Source organism: Sinocyclocheilus grahami, unplaced genomic scaffold (assembly GCF_001515645.1).
Source record: "Sinocyclocheilus grahami isolate Dianchi unplaced genomic scaffold, SAMN03320097.WGS_v1.1 scaffold13.1, whole genome shotgun sequence".
NCBI classification, from domain to species: Eukaryota; Metazoa; Chordata; class Actinopteri; order Cypriniformes; family Cyprinidae; genus Sinocyclocheilus; species Sinocyclocheilus grahami.
Window position 1 is genome coordinate 2218285 of NW_015505192.1, and position 13582 is coordinate 2231866.

A 13582-nucleotide genomic window follows, 5' to 3' on the forward strand; every position below is an offset into this window, starting at 1 on the left:
ATATATAAATATATATATATACACACACACACACAGTTAACATATTTTACACTTGTATTTTCTATTAGAAGTGTAAAAGGGGTAAATGAGGTACAATGGTGTACCTTTTGAAAGTGTATCACTTCAGTGACAGCAGTGACAGATATGAGAGTAAATAAAATATAGTTGCCTTTCAATTGGCAGTCGTATTGAGTTTACAAATCAATCATATATGCTATTGATTGCTATCAATCATGAAAACAGATGTCATTTAACACTATTCAACAGAACATTTAGGAAGAGGGCATGCAGTTATTTGTGTCTAAAGTCTCTCATTAAAATTTTTTTTTAATTGATTTGCTTCTCTATTTATTAGTGGATTAGTCACTATTACTCATAGTTAAGGGATTTCAACAAAACACTTAAAGGGACAGTTCACCCAAAATTCCCCCCAAAAACCACTGAAATGTTTTTCAAAATATCTGATTTTGTATCCCACAGAAAAACAAAATGCACGCAGATTTGGAATGGCATGAGTAAATTATGAAAGAAATTACCCTAGCAACCAACCACAAGACCTTAGCAACCGCATAGCAACACCCTAGAAACCTCTCAGAATACCTTATTAACCACATAGCAACATCCACAGGCAAACGCCACTCACATTTTTATCAGAAAATTCAAAACACTATAGTTTGTTTAATTTGATTGTATGTTATTGTCCTGCTAAATATTCCCTGTGCTAAAATTTCACGGTCGACATCTCTGTCTTGGAGATCTGGCACTCAGAAATATGTTTTCCCTGTCTCTCTCTTCCCTAAATCGCTGTCACTCTGCCTGTCTCCCACTCGCTTGGCTCCCTGCCGTAAGCAACATTTAAATGTGTCAGCCCTATTCTCAAATCCCTATGCTCAGAAACCAACAGCAATGACTTCCCCTTAATAGTTTCCTTCACTTTTATTTTATTCCCATCAAGCATAATTTGAATCATCATATGACTATGTGGGCTACATAAATCATGTTCAAAGAGCATCCACTTGTTTTTTACTATTTCATCTAATCTGTTCTGCAACTTTGTTTACAGACATCATTAGTGATGCTGGTTAATACAAGAGAACAAATGGAAAATTATAAAATGGGTTAACCAAGGGACTATATGATAGAAACAATATCATAATATAAATATCTTATTTTAATTTAGGTTCTGGCTAACAGATAAATAAGGTGTGAGATTATGCTCATAACGTCTTCATATTGAGCTACAATCTAGAGTGACGAATGCATAAAACGCTCGCAAGAGGAAGTGCGTGGAGGAAGTAAATTATAAGGAGTATCAACAAACATTATATTAAAGATGCATTAGTCAATGACACCATATGTCTTGACCTGAAAATATGCACACATGGCAATGCTCACTCCTAAAATGATTTATAAATGTTGCATCGTAAAATAATTGAACTTTTATGTCTTACTCGATGGATGCAAGATTATTTAAAACCCAACAGCAAATTTAATTTGTAATCTTATGGTAAACTAAAAATAATTGAGTCAGATACGGAGAGTAAGAGCAGCACTATATACAGGTGGTGCCTGAGATGGAGAGGATGTGGCTTTTGTGGTCAGCAAGAGAGCGTCAGACAGGAAATGGACCAGCACTTCGTGTTCAAAAGCCTGCCACCATGACGATGTCTCTAAGATGGTGCTAATGTTTCAACCTGGGCCTCTTTAAATTAACATCCATGATTCTGATTCTACATCCGGACTGTAGTAACAGTTCATCATCACAGTCTAATGGAGGAGCGTGTGCATTTGGAGACGTCTACTGGATGTATAATTCAATTTAACATGAGTTAAAACATTTATGTTCCTTTTTATCTGTCTGCCTTCCCTAAAATATACATTTGGGACATTTTACAATATGACATTATTACAAAGCTCAAGATAACAAACATAATGCTGCAGAAAACTGAACAATCAATAGCAGTTCAACCATGTGAAAATGCAGTGAAAGGCATTTTAACTTACACAAGGAGCTGACAATTGAATAGTAAACTTGTTTTCTTCTGAGGGTGATCTAGATATGAAATACTATCAGAATCTGGCTCCAACATAGAGTTCAATTCAAACAGTGTGCTGTTTATGTGCAAGTCAGTCTTGGTAAGTACAGACCCCTAAAGACCCTTAAATAAACATATCAACTTGCAAAACCATACGGGAATCTATCAGCAAGTGTTCTAGTGGACAAAATAAACAATCTCATGATATTTACGAGACCTTTCAAAGGAACTCAGGCTCACCTTGAATGCTGTGGAGGAAAACCTTTAGTCCTGTCCTGAGCTGCCGGTCCTCAACCCTCTCCAGCTGTTTGAGAAATTTGTTTACGGTGTTTTGCAAGCTCTCATGTCTTTTCACCTCAGCTCTAATTGCAGTCGAGTGTGTAACTTTATTTGTGCTATTCATATTTAGACCAAAGTGACTGCTCAAACTGCATGGAGTTTCTCCTGTAACCCATCAGCATTTCCTGCCCGTTCTTTCATGTCAATGTCACGTACAGAAGCAGAAAGATGTTTAGACTCTAGATATGCAGCTCAGAGCAGAAGTAGATTTGCTTGCATGAATTTCCTCTCTCTTTCTTTCTCTCTGAATTTACTTCCTGATTTTATAAACTGTCACCATCTCATAGGCTGCTTTCTCGCAAACAGGATTTTGTGGTAAATTCAAGGCAACTGTATAAAAAAAACTTTGGTTTCAAACTGCAAATCAGGTTTCAAAAAGACAGACTCACATTTATTTTCAGATTTAGAGAAGTAATGGTAAAAACTCAGTACTGATATGGCAATATATATATATATACAGTATATATATATTATGATACCAATAAGGGAATTGTCAACTGACAAAATAGGTTTGTCAGACAAGAGTATTTTTCATAAAGGTTATGTCAAAGTTGGCTGTTTTAATGTTCTATATATTTTTAATTATATAATAATCAATCAATAGTTTTTAATGTATCATTTAATTATAATTGATAATGATATCTGTTTTTATCCTAAATAATAGTTTTTCCTTTTTTTATATATATTTCCTATAATAGGCTATAATAGCAGCTTCCTATTATTACAACTTATTATTATTATACTAATAAGGTAAATTGGGGCTAATTGTCACATGCTGTTTGTCAGACAAGGGTATTTAAAAAAAAAAGTAAATTCAGACAGTTTGTCAGATTCATATATCTGTTACAAGTTGTATTATTATTATTATTTAAAAAAACAGACTTTCATGTAATTTATTATTTATAATATCTGTTAGTGGCTTAATGTTTAGATTTTTTCATTTTTTATATTTTATATAACAGGCTCCCATTGTGACAACCTATCCCATTTAGTGTCAAAATGTAGCTTTTTGTAACAAATATTTTAATATACATAAACTGACATTCAACTGACTGAAAAGTGTGACAATTAGCCTCAGTCTACCCTATACAATTCCATAAAATATTAATTTATAAGTAATGTGTGGCATTTATGGGAATTTCTCGCATGAACGTAGTTCAACGTAAATGTCAGTGTCTTCAGTTATTCATAATAGTGTCTGATTCGGAATATGGGTCTGTCTTTCTCATCAGTCCTCAATGCAGCATCCTGTGTCTCACACGCACGAGACGACAGAGGGCGGGCCGAAGTGTGACGTAGTTTGTTGCTACTCTGCGCGCAGCATTGACGCTGAAGCAGCACAAGCTTCAATTCAGCGCTGGGTTAAACAATATCAGCCAACAAGCAGCGAAGGAAGGCTCGTTGTTTACTAGACTCGTTCAATCAGAGCCCTCTTCGTATTATCTCAATACACATAGTAATATCCAGAAGCATTAGAAACAAATTCACGTTAAGCATGATCGCTTTTATGTGCTATAAAATACTTGCCTTCTCATTCGTGAAGCATTGCATGTATGCGGACAGGTGGGCAAATGTACTGCGAAACCGTCCCTGATTATGTCTTCATCTCTTTAAGATGCGTAAGGTTTTTTAATCAAATTAGTATGTTGGCTTCTGTGGGCTAATTAACAGGGAACCCCATTATGATAACGCGGGCGTGCTGTTTGGTGGCAGAAGCGTTTGCTATCGCGAGAATAAAGGAGGACAAGGAACGATCATTTTTGGAAATAGTAATACATGGTATTATACTTGATATTAATGACCTGTGTGAACTGGCTTAACTGTGATATGAAACCCTGATTAAGAAAAATACATAAAAATAAATTAAATTTTAGACACTTCCTTCATTTAAAAAAAAAAAAATTAAGACAAGAAAGGGAAGCAACCTCTATTTTTTCCACCTTCTTTTAAAAAAAAAAAAAATGTATGAGACACCCTGGCTGTTATGTGTATGTTTTTCATACTGTAGGTTTCATGTCAACCAAAACGTTTTTAGGAAATTCTCTCTCCTAGCGTCTAATCGCGTGCATTACAAGCAAAGCGCGCGAGCGGAAGTTCTGCCGCTAGAGGGACTGCGGTCCGGATTGACGTCACCGGCTAGTTCAGCTAGCGATGGGAACCGAGCTCCGCGAATCAGTTCATTCGAACTGTTCATGTAAAAAGATTCAATCAAAACGAAAGGATTTAGTGATTCCTTTACCTACTTGCGTCCTCACGTAGTTCCATAACACCCTCTAAAAACGTTTCTGTGTGGAGGAACACATTTCGGTTTATTATATTTTATTTCAGTTTAATTAACAAGAAGAGTAGTTAAGGGTAATTTCATGTCTCTTAGTTCAGTTTGTTGCAGCCGTGATTCAGCTATTGAAACATATAGTTATTTAGAACCAAAATATAATTTACACTGGTATTAAACAATGCTCAATTTCATTGAGTTATTTAGTCATCTTTTCTCAAAAGCATCGCATTGGTGGCTGAGAAATGCAGCCCTGGACCACGTGCTAGGAACGATTCAGTTTTGCGTACTGGTTCAGTTGATTCATAGAAAAGATTCGATTCCAATGAACGATTCATAATATTGCTCGCCACAAGAGAAGAAGAGCAGCGTATAGCATACTCACAGCAGCGAAAACAACATCTGTAGCACATCATTTCATCTCACCGGTAAATGCCAGAAGATTCAACATGGTTTGTGGCGGATTTACGTGCTCGAAAAACGCCCTCTGTTCGCTAAATGTAGTTTATATGGTGAGTCGCACAGACATGAGTATTTAGCTCAGCTAACTTAGCCCGTTAGCAGCGGCTAATCCGGTATAAATACTTAAAACATTAGTTCACTTCATTTCATAATTTATACTGGATTTAAGGCGTGTTATGAACATTTTACTGTATTCATATTCAATATAAAGGTGTCTGTTATTAGCTCATAGAGGTGAAATCTTTGTTTTATAGCTATCAGTAGACGAATCAGCTAGCTCCTTATCTTCACATGCGGTAACGTTACTAGTTAAACAAACCCTTTTTTTAAAAGGGAATAAAAACATAGGTTCGGGGTGTTAATATTCAGTTTTTTTAGTTTGTTGGCGAATCTTCTGAATTGTATTTCGCCGTCCAGTGTTGCATAACCGCCCCTATGTTTGTGTAATCTGTTTTTAATTACAAAGAGTTTTCTCTTTGAATAAGTGTATTTTTAAATTTCCCAAATATATATGTAGGTGTGTCTATTTCACTATTGATTACCCTGGAAGATGTTGGTCTGGCAGCTTCATGAACGTGTCTGTCAAAACTCAAATGTCGTGTCAAATATTGTTGAGTTAGTATGCATGCTTGCTTAATATGATATATACAGGACTGAGTCACTGATCATACTTCCGTAATGCCTCTCTGACTCACACGAGTGATGACAATACTGGGTTAAGATCATGGTGTCACAGTCACACTTAGCCAAAAATAAAGGACTTTGCACTCAGTCAGAGCTTTAAATGAAGTTGCATTGCTAAATGACTTTGGGTGGTGTAGTCTAGTGGTTAAAGATCTGTGCTAGTAACCCAAAGGTTAAAACCCTTAAAGGGAAAAAAGCTTCACCTCAGGTTGTCCATAGGGACTGCTTTTGTAATGATTAAATATGGGTTTTGAACGGAAAAGTCAGGGCCCTCACCACTTGGACCACTTTGTGGTATGTTTGGTTTTGCAATGTTCTCCATAACACCATAATCATACCCCTCATGCTGCCATTTAAGGAGGGACTGTGTGCACATTATTCGGTTGGCTTTGGGTTTGGCCCGTGATATGCTGCCCGTGACAGTAATGCTGTTCGGTAAGGTTATGTTGATACACATGTTGCTCTCTGGACCTACAATCTTTCTCTTGCTGCCCTTTGCTTTGGGTTATATAGATTCCAGACAAAACCTTGAACTGTAGATTAACCCTAGTCACAGTTTAGCTTATAGAAATGATCTGTAGTTAGTTGTTATACACATTTTAGTAGCATAACAGCATGTGAGTTGTGCTTCATGTCACGGTAGTTGTAATGAATTGAAACGCAATAGTCGTCTTTAGGCACTGCAAAATTCCCATAGTTTTAACAACTGTAGGCCTCTCTTAAAGTCAACATGATATAAAAATTGACCCTATTTATTCTATTAGCCTTATTGTGAATGATTCATCAGTGCATTGTTTGTCTTGTTATTTTTTTCAAGTACTTTTCTAGCTAACTACATTCTCTCCAACTACATGGTCATATGGAGACCATGCCCAGCTAGCGTTTGGTTAACATGTTATGGTTAGCCACTGCTGGAGTTCTAACTACACCATCTGGAAACAAAGAGCATCTTTTGATATTTGCAGTGTATATATTTTATATTTCATTTCAATTTAATTTTGTTTGGTTTGGTTTGGCTTTTGTTTTATTTATATTTATTTCCTTTTGATTTGTTTAATTTTGATTGGTTTGGTTTTGGGGTCTTTTTTTTGTTTGTTTTCCAGTCAATTTTTTACATTATTTTGGTTGGATATAATTGGTTTTATTTAGTTTGGTTTGTTTTTATTTGTTATTTCGTTTTATTTTTTTCCAGTCAATTCTATGGAAACATTTTAATTGAAAACGTTAAATTGAAAGTTTAAAAATGAAAAACAAATTAATTCAGTAAAATGAGAGTTTTTTTGTAACAGTGCCAGTATAGTGTTTTTATTGTTTGTTTGTATTTATTTATTTATTTTAATAATTGCTTTTAATCAACTCTACAAATAAAATTCAGTTCCTCCTTAATTTTTCCTCTTTAAATATCCTGTTTAACTTGAAAATGTTATATTATGGAAGTAAACTATGCTGTATGCACCATTTCAGTGCCACTTTAAGCACAATATATTGTTATTTTTAATACAATTTTATGTATAGCAAAAGGTTGTGACATGTTTCTGATTGATCTTTTTTCATCCTCAGCTGGTGGGTCTCCTGTTGATTGTCGTAGCAGCATGGGGGAAAGGCTTTGGCATTGTCTCCAGCATCCACATCATTGGTGGTGTGATTGCCGTGGGCTTCTTTCTGCTGCTGATCGCCATTGTGGGACTCATTGGAGCCGTCCATCATCACCAAGTCATGCTTTTCTTTGTATCCTTTAGCAGCATTTGTACTACATGTTTTTTATAGTTCAGTGCCCATAAAACATCTATTCTAAATTCTCCTATATGAATCTTGTGAAGTCCTTGACCACAACTGCTTTTTCACAGTACATGGTCATTCTCTTCATTGTGTTCCTCTTCCAGTTTGGAGTTTCCTGTTCTTGCCTGGCCATGAACCAGGGTCAACAGGTGATCCTAATTAACTTAAAGCACTCTTGTTGTCGTTGCACAATTGTTTGTTGAGAAACTGAGTGTGACTCCTGGTTTTTGTCTTGTCACATTACCAAAACAGGAGAAGCTGCTGAATTCATCCTGGGGAATGATGAATAACGACACAAGAAACAGCATTGAGAAGAAGCTGGACTGCTGTGGCTTGTTCAACAATACACAGAACCTGGGAGTGTTTATGTCTGACTTGCACCTCTGCGATGCTGTAATAATATATCCTTGTGTTCGTTTTTGTTTTATTTTGGCTTTTTGACACTTTAGTGAACAGATATAGAGAAAGGAAAGGAAATTGGGTAGGAACGGGGGTGAGCATGACAATAAGCACGAGCTGCAAGAATTGAATCTGGTCCACATTACATCTTCTTCTGGCCCGCTTAGACTGTGAGAAATTGTCTGACCACCCCTCTACAGTTTATTCTAAGATGATGAGTGAATGGTGCATTTGTATCTGATAATAACACGTAGCCTGAATGGTGAATGCTGAGTTAACCAAATGTGAAAAATAAAGATGAATTCCTTGTTTTCCTTTCGTGCAGCCATGTCTAAAAAAGAGCCCCTGCCTCACCTGCGGTGAAAAGATGCTCCAACATTCATCAGAAGCTCTGAAGATCCTTGGAGGGGTCGGCCTCTTTTTCAGCTTTACAGAGGTTAGTTCAGATCACATGTTGTCTGGGCCACATGTGAAAGGCACAACAAAGTTGTGGTAACTATTGGGAGATCTGGACTTCTTTTGAGGACTGACTTTGCAAGCTGCTGGCTCGTCAGATCATAAATAAGTTGTAATTAAGAATGTGACCTACTACATTTCCCATCATTAAAAAGATGAAATACATATAAAGTATCAGTTCCACATTTAGAACTGATACTTTCCATCCTTTCCATCCTTTACTTTTCATTTTGTTGCATAAGTTTAACAACAAAAAAATGGCTGTGGTTGTAATTAAGTGATTTATTTGTAAAAAAAAAAATCCCACATACTCAAGTACATGGCCAAGTTGACATCAAGTTGTGGCCCAATGGTTAGAGAGTTGGACTCGTAACCCAAAGGTTGCGGGTTCGAGTCTCATACCGGCAGGGATTGTACAGCGGTCTCTCCCACCAAAAAAATGGCTGCCCACTGCTCCGGGTGTGTGTTCACGGTGTGTGTGTTCACTGCTGTGTGTATAAACTTTGAATGGGATAAATGCAGAGCACTAATTCCGAGTATGGGTCACCATACTTGGCCACATGTCACTTCACTTCATATATCCAACTTTATATAAAGAGCTGGGCAATAATAATAATATAGTACATGACATTGTATGACTTTGAGACTTGTAACTTCTCAGGAGGACTTAAAGAAAAAATATTAATTTGAAAACAGTTCTTAAATTAAAATCTTGTTGTAAAATATACAGACATGAAACTACATTAGTTGAATTTTATGTTGAGTCAAGTCCTTCAGTAACGAACTGTTGTTGTTACTGGATTTATTAATATTTTGAGTTAGCTTTTATTTTATATTTTCTGTTTTATTTTCATTTTAGTTTAAGTTTTAGTAATTTTGTTCTGTGCTTCTGTATTTTTCATTAGTTTTTTATACTTATTTTATTTCAGTTAGTTGCCAAGGCAACAAAAAAATTTTTGTTTATGTTTGAAGTTTTTTTTTTTTGTTGTTGCTTTGTTTCAATTAACAAAAACAATTGTATTTGTTTAGCAGAATACATTAATTCATTTAGTATATAATATTATTTTAGGAAAATATGGTTATTTAATATTGAACATTGATCTGTTGTATCAGCTTATATATAAATGTCACTTTCAGCCACGCATTCAAGTGTTAATTTGCCTTAAATGATGGAATCACTTTAGCACATAGACTTGAATGACTTTTTGCTTATTGCAGCTATTATACTCCAGTATTTTGTTTATAATCAATATTTTTGTCCTTTCTCTCAGATCTTAGGAGTTTGGCTGGCCATGCGCTACAGGAACCAAAAGGACCCGAGGGCAAACCCCAGTGCTTTCTTATAGTCCCTCAGACGTCTGTCCTAAACTATGTTTAGACTAGTCCAGCTATTCCAGTTCCCTTTTGCGCAGGTAGAGTGGAGTGCACCAAGAGACAATTAAAGCATTAAACGCAGAACACAACCACTGATCCCCACAACAAACTCACGTCTGCTCACCCGGTTCAGAACACACTAGATAACGCACCACACCGCACATACAAACACATCTATTTTGATGACCCATTTTCCACACAAGGTCTGCAGAGGGCTAATTTAAACCAGCAGGAGGAGGTATCATGTATGATAGGATGCTCGTTCTGGCACTTCCCCCATCCTTGATGTGAGAAACTCTTCCTGTTTTCTGTATGCAAAACGAAAATCTGCAATGTAAAGCCATCGGTGTCTGCATGTTCATAGCCTCAGTTTCTTGTGACATGGTCAGCTCACTTAGGTACACATAACTAGGTATATAGTGCCGAAATGGTCCCTGTAGTTTCAGTGTAACAGAAAGTTAACCCACATAAACTATGTTAATGTTTAGTATCAGTTAGTCAGGGTTAAATTCTGTCATGTATCTCCCAGGAAAACCGCATCCATGTCCGCTTTGAATCAGTGCAGACCTGAAAATCACCTGTGTTTTGTGCAATGCTTTAAGAAGTCCGTCTCGATGAGGTGACCAGTCCAGCCTATGGGATATTAGTTTAGGAATTAGACATAGAACGTGAATATTTAAAAAACACTTGTGTAACTGTGTGTAACTGAGCCATGTGATTGGGAGGATTTCCCCTGCCGATGGACTGCAGCCCTCCTGTTGTACATAATCTTTACCGTGACAGGGTCGGCGTTCACCAATTTACAGATTCTTCTCCATTCTTATTTAAACTCTCGCTAATCTCACTGGACTTTTTAAGTTCTTCATTTCCTTTGAAGCTTAGTATTACTCATGGATGTTGTGTTTTAATATCTTATGCATTGATTTGTGGATGTTTGTTGAAATAATTTCGGGGTGCCATTTGCTCAGTTATCTGTCAGCTTGGTTTAAGCCACATACTCATGCACTAACTTGCCGTTTTTATTATTTGCAATCATGTATCGCTCCTTTCCAGCTATTTTTAAAAAGTACTAATGGCATCAGGTCCATAATTTTAGCACTGAATAAGTGCCATTTCAGTTAAAACCTTATTATTTTTTTGTTTTGCCAAATCTCTCTCTCTTTGTTGTTGCGCTTATAATTTTTTTCTTGTTTTGTGCGAATAGTGTTAAGTTGCCAAGTGTGCATTTTTTGCAATGTTGAACATTGTTATTGTAGTAGATAGATCATTTGTAATGACTTTTGTGCACATGCATATGTTAATTCCATATGTCCAGTATGTTCTTGTGTTAATTTGCTCACTCATATTAATAGAGGAACATACTGGCTATAATGCTCAAAGTCTTAACCGCTTTAGTTTCCACCCCACGTGATCGAGAAAATAGAAACACTGAACCATCACTCCGTACAGCTTAAATGTGTTCTGCTTCACTTGGTCATGGTATTATGAGTGTGTTTCACTGATGGATTTTGAAGGGGTGAAATCAATGTCTGTGCTATAGTAGTTATTTATTGCAGTTGTGAGAAGGCCACGGTAACCGACTCGGTGAGCTGTAAGCACCACTTTCCCTGGATTTGCCTTGTATTTTTGAAACAGACTTTTCCAATTAAATATTCTTAGATCAATACCTGCGAAATTCTCTCTTTTTTTTTTATTGTGCACTCATCATGAGTTGTGTTCCTTTACTGGTTTTGCCTCAACACTCAACATTTGACATCAAGCGGTGACCCAACAGTATCAAACCCATGTTTAAAGGAATAGTTCACCCCCCAAAAAAATAAAGATTTGCTGAAAATTTACAGGCCATCCAAGATGAGTTCATTTATTCATTAGAACAGGTTTAGAGAAATTAATATAGCATTACATCACTTACTCACCAATGGATCCTCTGCAGTGAATGGGTGCCGTCAGAATTAGAGTCCAAACAGCTGATAAAAACATCACCGTAATCCACATGACTCCAGTCCATCAATTAACATCTGTGAGAAGCTGTGTGTTTGTAAGAAACAAATCTATCATTAATATGTCTTTCCATAATATAGCTTTTTCCCGTAAAAACATTTTCTCATCTGAATCAGCAGAGAAATATACAAAGATCAAGCGCCGTTTACAAGTCAAAACAGTTATAAACAAATATGATTACTTGTGGATTATTGTGATGTTTTTAATCAGCTGTTTGGACTCTCATTCTGACGGCACCCATTCACTGCAGAGTATCCATTGGTGAGCAAGTGATGTAATGCTAAATTTCTCCAAATGTGTTCTCTGATGAAGAAACAAACTCATCTACATCTCGAATGGCCTGAGGTTGAGGACATTTTCATCAAATTTAGAATTTTTAGGTGGACTATTCCTTTAATGTACTTTGGTCTGTCTTTTTACCTTAGATAATTTTGTTCATAACTTTTGAGAATCAGGCCATTTTGTTAATCTTGTTCATGTTTCACGTCTGTCAAATTTGTTCTACAAAGTGAATTTGAATAGAGTTTGATGGGACACGCAGCCTTTGACGTCATCATCAAAAGATATGGGAAGTATTTTTTCTCCATATTAAAAGTTGATAATCCTGTTTATTTGACATTTGATCATTTGCAATTAGCATTGTCCCCCCCCCCCCCCCCCCCAAATGGGTCACAACATATCAACTGACAACCACTGGATTAGAATATCAAAGCAAACTGTCATTTGTTGTCATTGCTTTTTGAGTTTATATGCGCTAGTGGTACAGCATTTTATTTCCACTGATAATAATCCATTATTACATGAGGATGATCCTAAAAGGAAAAGACTAGATGTTTTTTTTTTCTCCGGCTCCTTACTTTGTATTCAGTGTTGAGGTGTTTTTTTCCCTGTAAACAATTTACACTAGGCTGTTATATTTAGATTTTGCAACTTCTGTAGGGTTGTAGGAGTGTGTAAAATGATTTATACCATGTCTGAAAAAATATTCCACTGTAAACAAGGTTATCTTACAAAATGTTCCCCTGGTGAGAGACAAACACTGTTGCTATAAGGGTACATTTGTTGTTGTAATGTCTCCCAGAGGTAAAAGATTTGTTTGTGTAATACTCCACTTCAACTTCCAGCATCAACAATAAGCTGTGTGTCTGCTGATTGGTATTGTGCCCATGATCATGTAGTGCTTTTATATAATGGGTGAAGTCATTGTAAGCTGGTTTTAGGCAAGTGTATTTGCGCCTCAAAATGCACTGCCTCCATGTGGTGCTTAGTGGAACAAAAACAGCAAAATGCTGCATTTAGATACTGTTTAGGATCCAAAAAGCAAAGCTTGGTCTAATATGTAAAAGCTTTGCTTTTAGAGCTTATTCTGCGTATGTATAGTGTTTGTAATCCACAATCCAAACATATATCAGGTTCATACCAGTGTTGTTTTTGTTAACTAAAGCTAAAACTATCAAAAAGTGTTTTCTGAATAAATTGCTGAAATAAAATATATTAGATCAAAATTTAAATGAGAATTAGACCAATAGAAAATTAGATCTGAGCTAAAAACGTTAAAGTACAAAACTTGCTACAATATTTAAATATTTATAAATGTTTTATTAAATATAATACTGAAATATGTTTATATCAAAATATTTAAAAACACAATCACATTACAAAATTACTAAAACCTCAATTAAAATTTAAATAAACTTTAAAAGCTCATTCAAATTATTAATAAATACTTGTACAGGTGCATCTCAATAAATTAGAATGTCGTGGAAAAGTTAATTTA

General features: G+C 35.9%; 1 protein-coding gene across 1 annotated transcript; it reads left to right on the plus strand.

The window, feature by feature from the left end:
- Positions 1–4963: 4963 nt before the first annotated feature.
- Positions 4964–11468, plus strand: LOC107599072 (tetraspanin-31-like). The gene is made up of 6 exons (XM_016290561.1): positions 4964–5162; positions 7357–7524; positions 7644–7724; positions 7828–7968; positions 8300–8410; positions 9702–11468. Exons 1-6 carry the CDS (start codon positions 5100–5102, stop codon positions 9774–9776), a joined length of 639 nt encoding a protein of 212 aa, XP_016146047.1. The 5' UTR covers positions 4964–5099; the 3' UTR covers positions 9777–11468.
- The last annotated feature ends 2114 nt before the right edge of the window (positions 11469–13582 follow it).

Coding starts and splice junctions, on each gene's coding strand:
- LOC107599072 (XM_016290561.1), top strand. CDS start 5,100: ATGGTTTGTGGCGGATTTACGTGCTCGAAAAACGCCCTCTGTTCGCTA. Junction 7,725..7,827: donor CCATGAACCAGGGTCAACAG/GTGATCCTAATT, acceptor TTACCAAAACAG/GAGAAGCTGCTGAATTCATC. Junction 8,411..9,701: donor TCTTTTTCAGCTTTACAGAG/GTTAGTTCAGAT, acceptor CCTTTCTCTCAG/ATCTTAGGAGTTTGGCTGGC.